A 20,240-nucleotide genomic window follows, 5' to 3' on the forward strand; every position below is an offset into this window, starting at 1 on the left:
GGCCATGTGTTATCATTCATAAGGAGGAAGGTGGGACCCACTGCACCCCTGAAAAGGCAGAGATACTGGTGCAAAATGATGTCCCGATACACCTGACCTGTTACAGTTCCTCTGTCAAAGACATGCAGTGGGTGTATGTGCATCAATCATAATCCTAACCCACACCATCAAACCACAACCTCCATACAGGTCCCTTTCAAGGACATTAAGGGGTTGGTATCTGGTTCCTGGTTCACACCAGATGAAAACCTGGCGAGAATCACTGTTCAGACTATACTTGGACTTGTCTGTGAATTTAACCTGGGACCACTGTTCCAATGACCATGTATTGTGTTCTTGACACCAGGCTTTATGGGCTCTCCTGTGACCAGGAGTCAGTGGAATGCACCTTGCAGGTCTCCGGGCAAATAAACCATGTCTGTTCAGTTGTCTGTAGACTATGTGTCTGGAGACAACTGTTCCAGTGGCTGCGTAAGGTCCCGATCAAGGCTACCTGCAGTACTCCGTGGCTGTCTGTGGGCACTGATGGTGAGATATCAGTCTTGTGGTGTTGAACACTGTGGACGTCCCATACTGTAGCACCTGGACATGTTTCCTGTCTGCTGGAATCCTTGCCATAATCTTAAGATCACACTTTGTGGCACATGGATGGCCGTGCTACGACCTGCTGTGTTTGATCAGCCTCCAGTCGCCCTAGTATTTTATCCCTCATAACATCATCAATATGTTTTCTTTGAGCCATTTTCAACACACAGTCATCATTAACACGTCTGAAAACATCTGCACTTTTACTACTGCACTTTTACTACTGCACTTTTACTACTGCACTTTTACTACTGCACTTTTACTACTGCACTTTTACTACTGCACTTTTACTACTGCACTTTTACTACTGCACTTTTACTACTGCACTTTTACTACTGCACTTTTACTACTGCACTTTTACTACTGCACTTTTACTACTGCACTTTTACTACTGCACTTTTACTACTGCACTTTTACTACTGCACTTTTACTACTGCACTTTTACTACTGCACTTTTACTACTGCACTTTTACTACTGCACTTTTACTACTGCACTTTTACTACTGCACTTTTACTACTGCACTTTTACTACTGCACTTTTACTACTGCACTTTTACTACTGCACTTTTACTACTGCACTTTTACTACTGCACTTTTACTACTGCACTTTTACTACTGCACTTTTACTACTGCACTTTTACTACTGCACTTTTACTACTGCACTTTTACTACTGCACTTTTACTACTGCACTTTTACTACTGCACTTTTACTACTGCACTTTTACTACTGCACTTTTACTACTGCACTTTTACTACTGCACTTTTACTACTGCACTTTTACTACTGCACTTTTACTACTGCACTTTTACTACTGCACTTTTACTACTGCACTTTTACTACTGCACTTTTACTACTCACTGCACCATACTCTGGCATGCACCAACACACCTCTGTGTATGTGGACTGCTGCCAGCGCCACCGTGCGACGGCCGCAGGTCAAATGCACCACATTTTCATACCCCAAGGTGATTTAAACCCGCAAACCGCCCACCAGAGCATTGTTTCACCATGTATCAGCATTATCCTTAATTTATAAGCATGAGTGTAGAAGTAGATATTGCAATTACATGATACAGTATGTGGGGCAGTGAATGGCACAACCATCATTGACCTTTTGTGACCTCGCACTCAAAGGGCTCCTTGTCAGACTTCTCGGTTGTATCTTTTGGGATGCAGATCCCTCAACTCTGTTGTGCTACTATAGGGCTCTTGTTTTACCATAACTGTACTGCGGGTACTAGGTAAGTGGTTCAGTGGCGCACCATCAGGATTGCGACTGGTAAACACAGTTCACTATTCTATGATAAGGCTTTCCACTGTGACTTTCATTACCATCCCAATAGTCAGTCTTTTTGTGAAGTCTGAATCACTACACTTGGGATTCAGCACCACCAACTTCTCCTCAACTTTTCTCTATTGTCTTCTAATTCTCTAATCACCCCAACTATTAGATTCTACTCCCACTTGCAGGTGCTTGGTTGAGAACAGGACTTCAAATTGGAATTCAACTGAAAATCTTCTGTACCAATATCTCTCTCTCTCTCTCTCTCTCTCTCTCTCTCTCTCTCTCTCTCTCTCTCTCTCTCTCTCTCTCTCGGCCCCCCCCCCCCCCCCCACACACACACACACACTTGACTATATCCATTGGCAGGTCAATTTTTTTTGTACTCTTGAGTTATATTGCAGTGGAGATACTGAGTCCTGAGCAGTGAATGCATCTGTGATATGCATTCTGTTGCTGCAGAGGATGGCATGCTACTCCTCCCTCTGCAAACTGCGTGCTGTAAAGGAGACCACTGCTATGTGGCATTCCTCCTTTCCGTCGTCTCTGAGGGAGTCCGTGATGGTATGCTGTGAACAGTTCCATCTGATCCACGGCTTCATCTTGTGTGAAAGACCACCACCATCCTCTCACCCCCCAACCCCCAGTGTAACTGTGGTGCTCTTCTTACAGCAATCCAATAATCCTTAAGGATTCTTTATCCTTGGCATTGATTGTTGATGAAAGTACAGTGACACAGCTTTTATGCATTCTCAGAGAGTTTGGTTTTTATTCGCAATTTTCATATCTTGACCATATCACGTAGGGGGAGTGGGGTGGTTTTGGAAAGGGGTTTATCCCATGTTATGCTGACCATGGGGAAACAGGGTGGGTGATGGGGGTTGCTTGACTGTGACTTTTATGGTTATGTGTTTTCTGGCCTTTGCTATGTTGTTAGTCCCTTACATTTACACTTCAGTTGTCTTTCAGTTTACCAATCTAGAGGAGTATTGTTTAATATATTACTTTCCTCCCTGTACAGCATCTGTGGGGGGTCATGGCATTGGGGGATGCCTCGCACTGTAAATGACCCAACAGGGGCCCCATTCTGCTCTCCAGCCTACAAGCTAATCTGACCTACAATCACGTCATATCTCAGCAATGACTCTAACCTGAACCAGTGTTATTGCCCCAAATACCTCAATTCTACCATTTCTACACCCTATGGCAATAATGAAGAAGGGGGGGGGGGGGGAGAGAGAGAGAGAGGGATAGATAGATAGATAGATAGATAGATAGATAGATAGATAGATAGATAGATAGATAGATAGATAGATAGATGGATAGATAGATAGATAGATGGATAGATAGATAGGTAGATAGATAGGTAGATATTTTTACCCACCTGACAGTGGCCCATATTTTAACTATGGTGGCAAATTGATTGGCCTGAGGTGGGTACTAGTGCTGAGTACCTATCTGCCCGATTGAAATAAATTCTGTGTTTCATAAGGGAGAGTAGATCGGACCACAAAACTTGATGATCCTTTCAGTTTTTACATTGGTTCTGGGGTCTGTGTAGAGGTAGAGTCCTCTTACTGCAATGTGTGTTCCAGGAGGCTTCCAGTTGCAGTTGCTTTCCATCCCCACATTGATACATACATCTAAAACTCTTTTCAGCATGTTATCCTTTAAACTGCATCATCATTTGTTTCTTTATATTATGCAATTGTTGACACAACGTGTTATACTCATTTTTCTGCAGAATGAACAACCCTTGCTAAATAAAGTGGTGTTATCAGTACTTTCTTCTTCTTCTTGGCCATCTCCTGTGTTGAAGCCCCAAAACTTCTCTAACTTTAAGACATGTGTACATGCCTCCCCATCTCCCTTTATAATCACATTATTCAAGTAATGGACTGCAGTAACTGGTAATAATAATAATAATAATAATAATAATAATAATAATAACAATAACAATATGGTGAGTCAAATGAAAACCTTAAATTTGTAATAACAAATTGAAATTTCATGCCGTTATCCTGTAAGTTGGTAAGCATGCTACAAACAGCGTGCAGAATGGCCTTTAGGTGGCAGCATAGTACAGATGCACACATACCATCGCAGTATCGGATAAAGATGGCCGCCCCACTTGCGACTTGCACCAGGGAAGAACAACGTTCTGTTATTCGGTTTTTGCGTAGTGAAGGTGTGAAACCTATTGAAATTCATTGACAAATGAAGGTTCAGTACGGTGATGCATGTTTGACACAGCAGCAAGTGTACGAATGGAGTAGGAAGTTCGCAAATGGTGTGACCTCAGCGGAAGATGCTCCTCGTCCAGGTCAGGCACATAGAGTTGTGACCCCACAGAACGTTGCAGCAGTTGAAGCCATAGTGAAGGAAAACTGCGGAGTGACACTGAATGACATTACAGCATGTTTACAGATTAATCATGGGTCAGCACTCCACATTGTGCATGATGTGCTCCAGTTTCACAAAGTGTCTGCAAGATGGGTGCCACGGCAGCTGACTCCTGAAATGAGAGAACGACGTGTTGATGCTTGTGAAGAACTTCTTCATTGCTTTGAACGAGAAGGTGATGGCTTCCTTGCAAGAATCGTTACTGCGGACGAAACCTGGGTTCAATTCCACCAACCGGAAATGAAGAGAGCGAGCAAGGAATGGTGCCATTCCTCATCACCAAAACCAAAGAAATTTCAAACAGAACCATCAGCAGGGAAGGTTATGCTGACACTCTTTCGGGACGAAAAATGCGTCATTTTGGAGCATTACATGCCTAGAGGGACCACTGTCACCAGTGCATCACACACAGATCTCCTAAAAAAATCATCTGTGGCCTGCAGTCAAGTCAAAGTGACATGGATTGCTGCAGCAGGTGCCCTTTTGCAACATGACTATGCAAGGCCCCACACTGCCCATACAACAGTTGCAACAATCACAGACCTGAATTTTGAGTGTCTTCCTCATCCACCATACGCACCAGACCTTGCCCCCAAGTGATTTGCATATGTTTGGACAACTCAAAAGACGCAATGAGAGGAAAGAAGTTCCGTTCTGATGAAGGGATACGCCACACAGTGCATGAATGGTTGAGCGGACTACCAAAAGAATTTTTTTCTAAAGGGATTTATGCACTTTGTAAGTGCTGGAGGACTTGCATTGAGCATGGGGGAGATTATGGTGAAAAGTGATACAGCTTTGTACCACTTCTGCCCAGTAAATAATATTTAAAATAATATTTAAGGTTTTCATTTGACTCACCCTTGTAATAATAATAATAATAATAATAATAATAATAATAATAGCTAGGATTCAGAGGCAGGTTGCTGTTTGTTCTCATTGTAACCTCCATTAACACCTGAGTTGCTCAGAACAGTTTTCTCATGTCAGTACCTATAGACTCACCATTATCATCATAGTCGTCATTCTGATTCCTCTGTTTTATACTTTTACAGTTATGACATTACATTAAATCAAATTAAATTAAATTATTAGGAAAAGTACAGATATAACTGTGTTCACTACAGCACAATGTATACTCTAAAATATATTTCCATTAGGATGTCCATATAAATTTGGACATAATTGTCTTAAGTTTCCTAATTTCTACATCACCTAATTTGAATAGCTTGTATCTGAATAAGTTCCATGTTATTGTGGTTGTTCTTGGGTTACTAGATTGAATTAAGTGTGTTTCTATTCGGAGATTATAATTCCAACCCAATTATATGTAGTTTCTTTCCAGGTATAAAAAAAGAAAATTAGTGTACATTCAAGAAAATTGTACTCTTCTTTGGACATTGGCTCATTGTTTTGTTGTCCACATGTTTGTGTTTCTTTCTTTACATCAACAGACACAAATCAATTTTAGTATTGTATATGATTTCCAAAATTCTAGTCTTGAATAAGTCAGTCTTACGCAGGTTTTCCATTGTAAAGGAAATCCTAGTCGGCCTTTACATTATATAGATGAATTACTTTGCATAATATGTGTGATTTGCTGAGCAGTTAGCGCCATTAGAGCATGTGGATGTGGTTAAAACACAAATGTTCTGAGAAGGAGGATGCAAATTAATTGTTTTTTCTAAAAGTAATATTATTTTGCAGGAATAGTAATGAATTAAGATAATTAGTAGCAAATATAACATAAACAAAAAGTTGTACTTCAGCAGGGCTGAGTATCCAGAAGTATGACTAATATTTTGTTTTATATTTTAAAAAATTGATGTGTATATTTATGGATATTTATGTATAGAACATTTTTTCATGCAAAGTTGAACGAATTGTACCAAGTTATGTTTTGATTTTCTACTTAAATGTTTTTGTGTTTATGTAACAATATTACGAAAAGGATAGTTGCTACTCGCCATATAGCAGAATGCTGAGTCACAGATAGGCACAACAAATAGACTGTCACAAAATAAGCATTCGGCCAACAAGACATTTGTTAAAAATAGATCTCTCTCTCTCTCTCTCTCTCTCTCTCTCTCTCTCTCTCTCTCTCTCACACACACACACACACACACGGCCTCAGCTTCTGTGGCTTCAGCTGCCACAAACTGGGGTTGTGTGTGTGTGTGTGTGTGTGTGTGTGTGTGTGTGTGTGTGTGTGTGTGTGTGTGTTGCGCATGCGTGCATTGTCTATTTTTGGCAAAGGCCTTCTTGGCTGAAAGCTTATTTTGTGACAGTATTTTTTTTATGCCTATCTGCGACTTGATATCTCCGCTATGTCATGAGTAGCAACTATCCTTTTCATAATATTTTTACATTCCAATCGGGATTTTCCATTGTTTGAGTGTTTAAGCAATCATTCCTTTTATTAACAGCATCTCGCAATGGACCGCCACCAGATTCACCACCACCCTATTCAGCACCTATGGGGCCATGGTATGCTGCTCCTCCACCTGCCTACACACCACCTCCCACAGGCTACTACGGTTGGGTACCTCCAACAAATGTGTTTCCTGATGCACCACCTGGTATGTAAAGTGTCTAAAAATTTCCTACTCGGTATGTTTTTTAATTTCAAGGTATTTTATTTTTAAGATAAAGACAAAATCTGACTTCTAGAACGTAATTGTTTTCCAGACAACTGAAAAAAATAGTCTCTTAGTTAAAACCAGGTACTTTTAAACCCAATTGGAAGGCTTCTCTCTTATGTCCTGCAAGAATGCTTCCTGTCCAGGTAGTTCAAAAAATTGTGCTTGAAAAATCACTGAAACGGGTGACAGTGTATGAGACTATTCTCGCAGTCAGGCTTGTTACCATTTTCAGCCTGCTACATTTCGTCTTGCAGGTTTTCTCAACTCATTCTACAAGGTGGGTCTGAAAAGTTTAGTGAACGGTCTCAGAAAATAAGTGAAACAAGAATTGCAAACAAAACAAAATTTCTGTGTTCAAAGTAATCACCATTAGCCACAATACACTTACGATACCAGTTGTAAAGCTGTTGGAAACGTTTCTTGAGGACTTATTCGAAGCACTGTGGTCAGGCATTGTTAATTATCCGCAACATCTGTGAATGTCTGTCAACAATAGTGCTTACACTGTCTTTGCTTATCTTCAACTCTTCTGCTCTCATTTTCAAGGACAGCCAGTGATTATCTGCAAGCTTCCGTCACAGTCATTCAGAATTGTTTGGGATTGTATGTTGACCCAAACACAGCCCATCCTTGACACTGTCCTGCCCATCTCTGTTGTATGTAAACCATTCAAACACACACTTCTTACTCATTGATTCAGCACAATACAATTTCACTGACATTACATGAGTCTCCATCACAATTTTCTCTAATTTGGTTAAAGCTTTATGTTAACGCATTGCTCCATTTAGCAGTGTATAGATGAGGCATTAAACAGTTGTGGTACACATTACAAGTTTTAAATACTTAATTAACTTTTTCTGTACAAAATTTCTGAATATCTGTATTGAGGGATTGAAAAGTTCTGTTAGCTGCATGGCGAGCAGCAATGTGTGTTACGAAGCTACATGATAAAAAGTAACGTACTGTAATAGGACTCAGTATTTACAGATTAGGTAAATATTTTTTAGAAGAATATTATTGTAATCAAGAAAATATTAATATGATAATAGCAGATAAATAACAACTGTGTAGTATAACTAAGGAGGCAGTGGCTTAAGTAGCAGCTTTTTTCCAATTTACTCAATCAAATTTCAATTATCCTTGCACTATGCTTTCAAAATGACACACTACTAATATAGGGGCAGTCAAATGTAAATGAGACAAATGGAAAAAAGTAAGAAACTGTTTATTATTTCAAAATAATAACTGTTAGTACATTTATCCCACTGTGAAAAAGATTGTCAATATCTTCATCAAAAAATGTTTGCAGTTGATTATGAAACCATGATTGTACCCAAGAGTGCATCTCTTCATCCAAAGCAAAGCAACAAACATGAATGTATTTCTTCATGGCTCCAAAAATATGGAAATCACATGGAGAGGGATCGGGACTGTATGGAGAATGTGTAAAGACTTCACAGCAAATCAGCAGCAGCATAGTCGAAATGGCAGGCATGCCTGCTGCGGGAGAGTCATGATGATCTTTTTCTTTCACTGCAAACTAAAGTACACCATCAAGTCCAAACACCCAGGAATGTTGATGGACTGCATTATTCTGTTGCAGCATAATGCCAACACACACATTGCTGAGGTTGTTTAGACTATGCTGCAGAAGTTTTGTTCAGAAGCCCTTACGCATCCTCCATATGGTCGTGCTATCTCTCTGTGCGATTTCCATATTTATGGAGCTCTGAAGAAAGATATTTGTGGCCATTGATTTGCTTCGGATGAAGAGATGCATGCCTGGGTGCAATCGTGATTCTGTTGGCAGCATCATACATTTTTCCCTGAAGGCATTGACTATCTTCTCCAACAGTGGAATAAATGTATGAACAACTACGGTGATCTTTTTTCCATCTGTCTTATTTTTGTCTGACTGTCACTTGAAACATAATGCCTATTTCTCACATATCTTGAAAAATGTTACACACTGTGAATTCTTTCTACTGCAGTAAATTTTGACCTTATTCTGTACTTCCAACTTAAAAAAAGTCAGTGTGATTGTTACCTTTTTTTCATTCCAGCAAACTCAGTATTCATGACAGACATGCCACCCCCTTATCCTGGTATTACTGGTTATGCTGGGTATGCCACAGCTCCTCCATCTGAAGCAACTGGTTTCACTCAGCCGCGTTCTGCTGCTGGTGAGTTTACTTAGTTAATAAGTTAGTTACTGGCATGTGATATCTCACTGTGTGTGCTGTAATCTGGAAGAACACTCCATTATCTCAATGAATGGTGCACTGGCCATGAAAACCAGAATCTTGTGTTAAAATCTGTTTCCTTTGAATTTTTCAGACATAGAACATTCATCTTGGTACATTGAGCTGAAATGTAATGTTTTCATTTACAGTTTCTGTATGGCTTCTCTATGTGGTTTTTGAATCAGTACTGGCCACAAATACAATTTTGTTCTGCAAATTCAAAATTTTGCAAGTGTAAACCTTCATCTTATTTTGGCAAACTGCCATTACCATTTTTTGTGTTATAAAGTGTATATTTATTTATATATCAATAGACAATAAATATTTTATGGCTGCTCTTCAGCGGTGCCTTAGAACTCATCACTGTCTCGTGTTCCACCTATCCTTGTAATTCACTTGTGATCCTGCTTGTCTGGACTCTGCAACATTTTATCATGTACTTTGGTGTAATCTGTTCATTTAGCAAGTCATTACCAATACTCATAGTCTGTTCCTATTTCTTTGGTATATTGATATTCTCACACCAGTCACTTTATTGATAGGTGGTGTTTTTTAGTCAGTGGATTCTTTCCTTAATATCACTATATTGCTAAAGCTCACTATGCATTGTGTGTAATGAGCATTGTAGCTTCTCTGTGTGGTTCATTTTATTTCTAAACCATGTGTAATTAATAATACTGCATTATACTATTTTCTGCATGTTATATTTTACTAAATGTCTTCCCAAGTTTCTCCGCTTGTTCTTCCATAACAATTTTGATTCTCCCTGTCCAGTTAGAAATGGCAGTTCATTGCATTTTCTACTGTGCATTACATCTCCTCTTTAATTTCCATAGATTATTAACATGTAACTGGTAAATAATACTTCCTATGTTTTGAGGCACTTTGTTATAGTTGTAAATTGTTTTACAATTGTTAATGTAGCAGAATCTATTATTTTACAATTTTTAATGTAGCATAAACCCCTCCCCCGTCAACCATGGACCTTGCCGTGATGAGGTGGATTGAGCACTCAGCAATACAGATGATAGGGTGACACATGCAACCACAGTGGTGGAGTAGATGTGGAAAGGTGTTCTTCAAGAGGGATAGCAACCTTTCCAGTAGCTGCAGGGGCAACATTCTATACAATTGGTTGATTTGATCTTGTAACTTTACCCAACATGGCCTTGCTTGCTGGGACTGCAGCCGACTGAAAGCAAGGGAAAACTAAAACAGTTACTTTTTAGAAGGCATGCACCTCTTCTTTATGGTTAAATTATACAGTCTTTGGTAAAATAGGCCCCCATTCAAATTTCCAGGCAGAGACTACTAAGGAGGACATCGTCATCAGGAAAAACAAAACTGGATTCTACAGGATGTAGTGCAGCATGTGTTAGATTCCGTAATTGGATAGGAAGGTTAGAGAATTAAAAAGGAGAAGTGAATAGGTTGAAGTTATATTGGGAATTAGTGAAGTACAGTGGCAGGAATAACAGGATTTCTGACAAGGTAATTACAGGGTTATAAATTTAAAAAATCAAACATGGTTAACGCAGAAGTAGGTCTAATAATGAATAAGGAAATGGGAAAGCAGGTAAGGCACTTCGAACAGCACAGTGAGTGCTTTTCACGGCCAAGAGAGAATTAAGCCAATACCCACCACAGCAGTAAAAGTTTGTATGCCAACTAGCTCTGTAGACTATGAAGAGATTGAACAAGTATATTGTAAGATAAAATAAATTATTTGGATAGTTAAGTAGAGGAAAATTTATCATTGATGACTGGGATTAGATAGTAGGAAAAGAAAGAGAAGCAAAAACAATAGGAGAATATTGACTGGGGGAAAGGAATGAAAGGGCAACACGTCTGGTAATATTTTGCACAAAGAAAATTTAATCTGCAAGTAAATGAACTGCCTCTTACGAACAGTCTCTTAAAGTCTTCCAGAATTTCTTCTTTACCTCTCTTCTTTTTGATAATTATTAAGATATGTAAAGGATTGCAGGATAATTGTACATAGCCTAATTGAGATTATCTTACTCTTCATTTGTATTTACTGGTCAAAATGCTTTAGGTGATTAGCTTGTTAATCATGAGCTATTCCAATTTGAAGTCAGAAGTCTGTGAGCTACACACACTATTATTAGACTAGTAAACATTAACAAGTGTTGTTATAAGTAACATGTTGTTTTGAATAGAATTCTACATATTCACTCTTGGACACAGACCAACTGACATGAAACAATACCTCAGTTTCTGATTGTCATTGAAGATTGTGTAATGCGTTATGGAAGATGACTGACTGAAAATTACATGAACATCCATTGTGCACATGTCGATGGAGTTACCGACTGCCTGGAACTTCATACACAATGCCTCGTTGTACATGTGTGTATTACAGAAATTACAGAACTGTTAAATACAAGGGCACAAAATTTTTGATATGTACATAAAAGAAAAAGTGAAAGCTAAAATGATGCAATATGCAGTGAAGGAAATTTGTTTAACCAAAAGCAGTATAGTTAGAAAATGACAAAATAATAGGTATTGGTTCTATTTTATTAGAGAAAAATTTTACCATGCCAAGGGATTCCCAAAGTTTCCCAAGAATTTTGTAGACAGTGAAAATTTTCTGTTAAGAATAAATGGTAAACTAACATTACAAAATTGTAACACTGGATTTTGGAAAGAATTACATCTTAAAATTAGAACATTCTGGAACACACACATTCTGAATATGAATAAGTCCTGAAGTATTTAATTTTCAGAGAAATTAAAGTTTTTACTAGAAAGAGGAGAGTGAAGGCTTTCAAGTAAGCTATTTTAATTATAAAACAAAAAAAAAAAAAAAAAAAAATAGCAGGTTTGAATTAAGACGTGCATGGTTTACAGGTATTGTAAAGAATGAATATTTTTTAAATAAAATATCCATATGAAACAAATGCACAGTTGCCATTGCAGTTGGTAAATTATACTCTGAATAATGTTTTGTTAAATACTGCATGGATAAGAATTCATAACTTGGTATAAGCACTACTAATGAAATCAGAAAAAAAGTTGATAGTATACAGCTGCAAACAGCCACAACTTGGTTTGAGGTTACTTAAATAAAAAAGGAATCACTTCGGGTTTTCAATTGGTGCAATTCATCATCAGACGGCTTTGATCAAAACACACTTTACATTGTTGTAGAGCTAAGCTGCTATGATATGTCCACTGCACCTGTAAACCAATATAAGATGTGTTTCATCAAAAACATGCAAGGTGTCTGATGGTGAATTGTCTGTTTGAAACTGGCAATGGTATATTTTAAATAAAATAATATAAAAAAGTTTGTGAGTGATTGTTGCGTACACCAGCAATAACTTCAGTCAGGTCTGTGAAAAAACTGAATAGAAAAAAACTTATTGTTGGCATCAGTGGTGGTATAAGAACAAATAGGATAATCCCACCTTGCTCTTTTACATATCACTTCTACATCTACATGATTACTCTGCAATTCACAATTAAGTGGCTGGTAGAGGGTTCATCAAATAACCTTTAAGCTACTTCTCTACCATTCCACTCTCTAACAGTGCATGGAAAAACACACCCATAGATCTTCCCATTAAAGCTTTGATTTCTCTTATTTTATTATGGTGACCCTATGTAGGTGGCACTAACAAAATATTTTCACACTCTGAGGAGAAAGTTTGTGAATGAAATTTCATGAGAAGATCCAGCTGCAGTGAAAAATGCCTTTGTTTTAATGACTGCCACCACAGTTCATGTATCATATCCGTGGCACTCGCCCATATTTTGTGATAATACAAAATGAGCTGCGTTTCTTTGAACTTTTTCAGTGTCCTCCATCAATCCTATCTGATAGGATCTCACACTGCACATCAGTTGTCCAGAAGATGCCAGACAAGTGTATTGAAGCAGTCTCTTTAGTAAACCCATTACATCTTCTGAATGTTCTGCCAGTAAATCACGGTATTTGGTTTGCTTTCCCCACAACATTATCTATGTGATCGTTCCAATTTAAGTTACTCATAATTGTAAACCCTAAGTATGTAGTTGAGTTATAACCCTTAGGTTTGTGAGATTTATCATGTAACTGAACTGTAGTGGATTCTTTTTAGTGCCTGTGTGGGTGTCCTCACACTTTTCATGATCTAGAGTCAATTGCCACATTTTGCACTATATAGATGTCTTGTCTAAATTGTTTTGCAATTGATTTTGATCATCTGATGGCATTACATGGTTCTAAATGACGGCATCATTTGCAAACATTCTAAGAGGACCGTTGAGATTGTCTCCTAAATTATGTAGATTAGATACAACAGAGGGCCTATAACAGTTCCCTGGGGAACACAAGATATTACTTCTGTTTTACTTTGACTTTCTGCAGATTTTTATGAACTGTGACCTTTCTGACAGGAAATCATGAATTCAGTCACACAACTGAGACGACATCCCATAGGCACGCAATTTAATCAGACGTTGCTTGTGGGAAACGGAGTCAAAAGCCTTGTTGAAATCTAAAAGTATGGAATCAATTTGGACACCCAATGTCGACAGCTGTCTCTACTTCATGAGAATAAAGAGCTTGTTGTGTTTCACAAGAATATTTTCTGAATCTGTGCTGAGATTATTCATGATGTTTGAACTCTGTATACGTTCAAAGACCCTGCTGCAGACTAATGTAAATGGTGTGGGTCTGTAAGTCAGCAGACTACTTCTATTTCCTTTCTCAGGTATTGGTGTGACTTGGGGACCTATCCAGTCTCTGAGTATGGATCTTTCTATGAACGTACAGTTGTATATGGGCTTTTAAGTATGGAGCTGTTGTATCTGCATACTCTGAAAGGAACCTGACTGGTATACAATCTGGAACAGAAGCCTTGCCTCCTTTCTTAAATGTTCTATGCTGCTTCGCTACACCTAGAATATCTACTCCAAAGTTAGTCATGTAAACAGTCATTCTTGAATCAAATTCTGGAATATCTCCTTCATTGTCTTTCATAGAGGAATTTCGCAAAACCGTGTTTAGTAACTCCGCTTTTAGTGGTGCTGTCATCAGTAACGTCACCATTTTTATTGCACAATGAAGATATTGATTACTGACGTGTGGTTTCAGAATCATGCAAGAAGATTGTGTATGTGTTACAGACCTGTAGACAATTATGTAATGGTAAGGCAGAGTATTTGAAACCAGATTTTAAACTGTGAGACATTTCCAGGGCAGGGACAGATGTAAGCTCTGACCATAATTTTGTGGTTGTGCACTGTAGATTAAAACTGAAGAAATTGGGAAAAGATAGGAAATTAAGGAGATGGGGTTTGGATAAGTTGAAAGAACCAGAGAATTGATAGTTTCAGTGGGAGCATTAGGCAACATTTGACTGAAACAGGGGAAGGGAATACAATAGGATATGAATGGTGGGTAGCTTTGAGAGATGAAATAGTGAAGGCGGAAGAGAATCAAATAGGTAAAAAGACAAGGGCCAACAGTAATTCTTGGACATTACAGGACATACTGAATTTAATTTACAAAAGGAGAAAATATAAAAACACAGCAAATTAAGCAGGCGAAAGGGAATATAGCTGTTGAAAATACAAGGTTGGCAGAAGGTGCAAAATGACTAAGTTGGAATGAGTAGAGGACAGATGCAAGGCTGTAAAAACATGTACAACAAGGGGAAAGATGGAACTTGAGGGTAATATTATGGGTAATATTATAGAAAGGGTGGTGGTGGTGGTGGTGGTGGTGGTGGTGGTGGTGGTGATATAGTATGGTAGATACAGAACTGTGAGAAGTATTTGACAGAGCACTGAAAGACCTAATCTAAAATGAGGTCTCTGGAGTAGATGACCTTCTGTTGGAATTACTGAAACCCTAGGGAGATGTTGCCATGACAACTATTCCACATGTACTCAAGATATTTGGGACAGACAAAATACTCTGACTTCAAAAAGAATGTAATAATTCTGATTCTAAAGAAGATAGATGCTGACAGATGCAAAAAAAAAAACACCGAACTGTCAATTTAATAAGTTATGGTTGCAAAATACTGAGTTGAATTGTTTGCAGAAGAATGGGAAAACTGTCATGGAAGATGGGTTTGGGTTGTGTAGAAATGTAAGAACATGCAAGAAAGTACTGACCCTACAACTTATCTTAGAAGATAGGTTAAAGAAAGGCAGACTTGTGTGTAGCATTCATAGATGCAAAGATACCTTTAATAATGTTGACTGTATTTCAGTCTTCGAAATTCTCAAGATAATAGGGATAAAATACAGGGAACAAAAGATTATATATAGTTTGTACAGAAACAAGACCACAATTGTAAGAGATGATTGACATGAAGGGAAAGCAATACTTGAGAAGAGAGTGATAAAAGATTGTAGTCTATCAATGATGTTATTCAATTTGTACATTGAACAAGCAGTAAAAGAAACCAAAGAAAAATTAGAAGAAATGTTCAGGGAGAAGAAATAAAAACTTTGAGGTTTGCTGGTGACACTGTAATTCTGTCAGACAGCAAAGAACTTGTAAGAGACTATAAGATAAGTATCAGCAGAAGTAAAATCAGTGTAAAGGAATGTAGTCAGATTGAATCTGGTGATACTGAGGGAATTAATTAGGAAATACTAAAAGTAGTAGTAGTAGTAGTAGTAGTAGTAGTAGTAGTAGTAGTAGAGTTTCGCTATTTTGGCAGCAGAATAATTGATGTGGGCAGAAATTAAAGGGCTATAAAATGCAGGCTGGTAATAGCAAGAAAAGTGCTTAAGAGAAAGAGGAAATTGATAAAATGTAATATCAATGTAAGTGTTGGAAGGGTATTTGTCTGGTGTGCAGCCTTGAATAGAAGTGAAATATGGATGACAAGCAGTTCAGACAAGCAGTCAATAGAAGATTTTGAAATGTGCTACTATAAAGACATGCTGCAGATTGGATTCGTAGATCACATAACTAACAAGGTAATACTGAATTGGGGAGAAAAATAAATTTATGGCATAACATGACTAATAAAAGGGATCAGTTGATAGGACACGTTCTGAGATGAAAATAAATTGTCAGTTTGGTATTGGAGGGAAAGGTGAGTGAGAAGAATCTCTAGAGTAAGGGATGGATGCAGTAAACAGGTTCAAATGAATATAAGTTGCAGATGAAGAGGCTTGTGTAGAGCTGAAGTCTTTGAACTGAAGACCACACCAACAATGATGCATGATCATTTTTTTTTTATTGTTGCATGAAGCCAGATAAGTTAATACTGCAGAAAGCTAGCAGGTATGTGTATAAATAGTGCTGAATGGTATTGTGTTTTAGAAAGGATCCAGAAGTAAAGTTGTGGACTTATTCTGTAACACTACATACTTTGAGAAAACACTAAATTTGTGTAGAAATAGATATTTGGAGGAAAAATATACAGTTGGGAAGAAAGCAAGAATAGAAAGATACTTACGTGATTAAGGTTTAACATCCCATCAGTGATGTCTGCATCACTTCTTTGCTATACCCTTTTCCTTCTCTAATTACTTTACTTACACATAGGTGTCCCCCCCTTTACAGCTCATTAATTATGCCTTTCCACTCATCGGACGTGCTTTCTACTCATACAGTCAGCTCCAAATTGTCGATTTTCAAATCTCGTGGAATACCATCAGTCTTCCATTTCAGCCTGTTCGCACTCCCCCCCTCCTCTCTCTCTCTCTCTCTCTCTCTCTCTCTCTCTCTCTCTCTCTCTCTCTCTGATTATTTAGAAACAGTTCCTGGTACAAAAATCTGCTTGTATGGAAAGGAAAGGAAATGGTAGCATCAACAGGAAGAGGGGAGATGTACAGGGAGAGGAGTGGGTAAGGAAGTTTGCTCAGGTCAGGCAGAAGGATGTCAATTGTAATAGCAGCAATATCAAATTGACAGGGCAGGGGTTGAGTTGCTGGGCAGACAGTTCCCACCAGAGCAGTTCAGAGGAGTTGATCTGGATAGGAAGATGTAAATTGGACATAAATTGAAGCAGTGCACAGCAAGCAGCTATTTACCCACATCAATAGCTCTTGAGAAACAGGAACTGTGAGTAGTCACAAACTGTACTAACTAGTTACTTCAGTGACCATTCTGTACCATTTGTATCCTCCCATGCAGATTGCCACCTCTCGCATTCACTGGCAGTAGCAATTGATGTCGGTTTTGAAACATTCATCTCTGCTCCCTGTCAGTCAAATTATTTTTATGACCACTGTTGTTAAACTGTTTTCTTGGCAACTAGTGTTACGCCATTCATTGTAGGCACTTTGAACAGCTGACACAAATAAATTGTGCAGTTTAGTTCACAGAGAAGTCATAGGCACATCCAGACACAATAGACCCTTTTGGCCATCCTGCCATGTCTCCACATTGACCCTTCTTACAGCAGTGATTCCACTCAACCAGCTGGCTCACACATACCAGTAGTATATCAGGAGCCCACTCAAAATGTAAATGGCTGCGATAACATATCTTACCTGTAGCAACAAATAATCCTGTGGAAATATGGAGTATCATGAAGCGTACAGGTATTAGTGACCACAAGGTTGCTATAGCAAGATTGAATATTGTAACATCCAAACCCACCTAAAATAAAATCAACAGTATCTAAAAAAAGCAGACCAAAATTCACCCGACCCCTTTCTAAGAAAGAGGCTCCATTTCTTCCTAACTGTGTGTTGGCCATACACGACTTAAATTCAGAGAAATAGTGTTGACTGCAATTGAGTCTTATACCAAGTAAATTAATCAGAAACAAGATAGATCCCCCTTGGGTACACAATACAGGTCAGGGCACTGTTACGAAAGCAAAACAAAAAAGGCATGCTAGATTTAAAAGAACCAAACTTTCAAAGATAGGCAATGTTTTATAAAACTGAGAATGAACTTCAAGGTGGGAGTCTGTTAATAGTTTCCACTAGGAAACTCTTGTCTCAAAATCTGGTCATGTGGAAAGTACACCATTGACTAGACACAGTCAATACTTTCATTGCTCAGTAGCAGTGTTAATGACACCAGTGATAGTGCCACTAAAAATGTTTTCTGAAATTTTTTCACCAAAGAAGCAGCAGTAAATATTCCAGAAATTGAATTAAGAATAACTGCCAACATGAGTAACTTAAAGTAGATACCATCAGTGTAATGAAGCAACTTAAGTCACTTAAAAAATCATCTCCAGGTCCACATTGAACACCAACTGGGTACGTTACAATGTATGTTGATGAAATAGCTCCATTTCTACCAGTCATATAAAACCACTCATAATATCTGTACCTAATAATTGGAAAATTGCACAGGTCACATCAGTACACAAGAAAGAAAATAAATGGGGTAGTCCGCTGATTTGTAGACATACTGGTTTCAAACGTTATAAAGTACCTAGAAGAAAACAGCCTATTAACACACAACTGGCATGGAACACAACTGGCTCTTTATTCACAGATATTAATGAGTGATATTGACAGGGGACATTATCAAGTTAATTCCATATTTCTAGATTTCCAGAAGGCTTTTGACACTGTCCCTCACAAGCAGCATCTAATCAGATTGCTTGCCTGTGGAGAATTATCTTGGTCTGTAAGCATACTGATATGGATAGTACCTTGAAAGTAGTGCTGCTGCTCATTGATGTCTTGCTTCTTGCTGTAATTTAGTTTTAATGATCAGTTTCTTACATGACAAGCACAATACTATAAGAGTTGCAAACTTTTTGCATCTATGAATACCAATAATTTATCTCTGATGAGCTTGCAATAAATTATTTCGGCAGTTTTACAAATCAGCATCTTATGTTTCATATGGCTTGATAGGGCAACATGTTTGTCGAACACTTTCACTGTCCAATTCTAATCCACACATAATGTGAATTTGTGTTCATTTACATAGTCACTGCAGATAATAGCAACAGAATGACTTATAATGACACAGAAATAACCACATTTCGATGGCAAAGCAAGGTCTGATTGTAATAGTTACTCAGGGATGTTGATAGTGTGAAGGACGTCTGTGAACTGCTGAAGCATTTTCCTGTATGTCTACTTATAGAGGAATGTATGAATAATTATAAAAACTGGCTTTTATCTTTTGATTTATAATAGGAAAGTAGTGGGCACGAAATTACAATAGTAAGTATACTCCTGCAGAGATTCACCGAGCCCACCAAAATTGGCTGAAAAAATCAAATTTTCTAGGTTGAATAATTGGCAAGGCTACAAAACTGAGTGAGTGAATTTTGGAGATAATGATTAGTTTAGAATCAAACATTTTGGAAGATGAGGTTTGATTATGAATAACTTTTGAAATAGGAAGTTTTTAGGAGAAGTGAAATGTTTACAGAGAAGAGGGAAATGAGGAGTTTTAACTGAGGTATATTGTTTCAAAAGTTCCTGGCAAATTGAAACTGTATGCCCAACTGGAACTCGAACCTGGGACCTTTACCTTTCTCAGGCAAGTGCTCTGCTGACTGAGCTATGAAAACATGGTTCATGGTCCACTTTATTTCTGCCAGTATCTTATCTCCCACTTTCCAAACTTCACAGAAGTTCTCCTACATAACTAGTGGGCTAGCACTCCTACAAAAACAGATGTTGCGGAGACGTGTCTTGGCCATTGCTTTGTTTCCGAACTGTATTTTCACTCTGCAGCGGCGTGTGTCCTGATTTGAAAGAATACTGCAGAGATATGGCTTAGCCACAGTCTTCAGTATTGTTTCTGCAATGAATTTTCACTCTGCAATGGAGTGTGTGGGGATCTGAAACTTCCTGCCAGATTAAAACTGTGTGCCAGAACGTGGGACCTTTGGTTTTCACAGGCAAGTGCACTATTTACTCACAATAGTTACATGAATCTAAACCACACCTGAAAAATGAGACTCGAAATAAAGGAAAAAAATTTTCCCGAATCTAAGCCACAACTGAAATTTGAGACTTGAAATTCAAGGGGGGAGAAAAGTTTTAGACCGCACCTCTAAATTGAAACAAAGTTGGTCCATTGTAACATGAGAAACAATTTTAGGTCGAATGGATGAGGATACAGTTACAGTAGTTTGGTTCGAGTCGTAAGCTTAGCAGATAAACTTTACCAGGTAG

General features: G+C 38.2%; 1 protein-coding gene across 1 annotated transcript in view; it reads left to right on the forward strand.

Moving 5' to 3' along the window:
* LOC126175425 (WW domain-binding protein 2) overlaps positions 1-20,240 on the forward strand; it is a 129,037-nt gene that overhangs the window by 69,151 nt on the left and 39,646 nt on the right. Inside the window, exons 4-5 of the mRNA XM_049922223.1 lie at positions 6,697-6,849; positions 8,979-9,098. Of these exons, the coding sequence (XP_049778180.1) occupies positions 6,697-6,849; positions 8,979-9,098 (273 nt within the window). The remainder of the gene's footprint in view (positions 1-6,696; positions 6,850-8,978; positions 9,099-20,240) is intronic.

This window comes from Schistocerca cancellata, chromosome 3, assembly GCF_023864275.1.
Source record: "Schistocerca cancellata isolate TAMUIC-IGC-003103 chromosome 3, iqSchCanc2.1, whole genome shotgun sequence".
Lineage (NCBI taxonomy): Eukaryota > Metazoa > Arthropoda > Insecta > Orthoptera > Acrididae > Schistocerca > Schistocerca cancellata.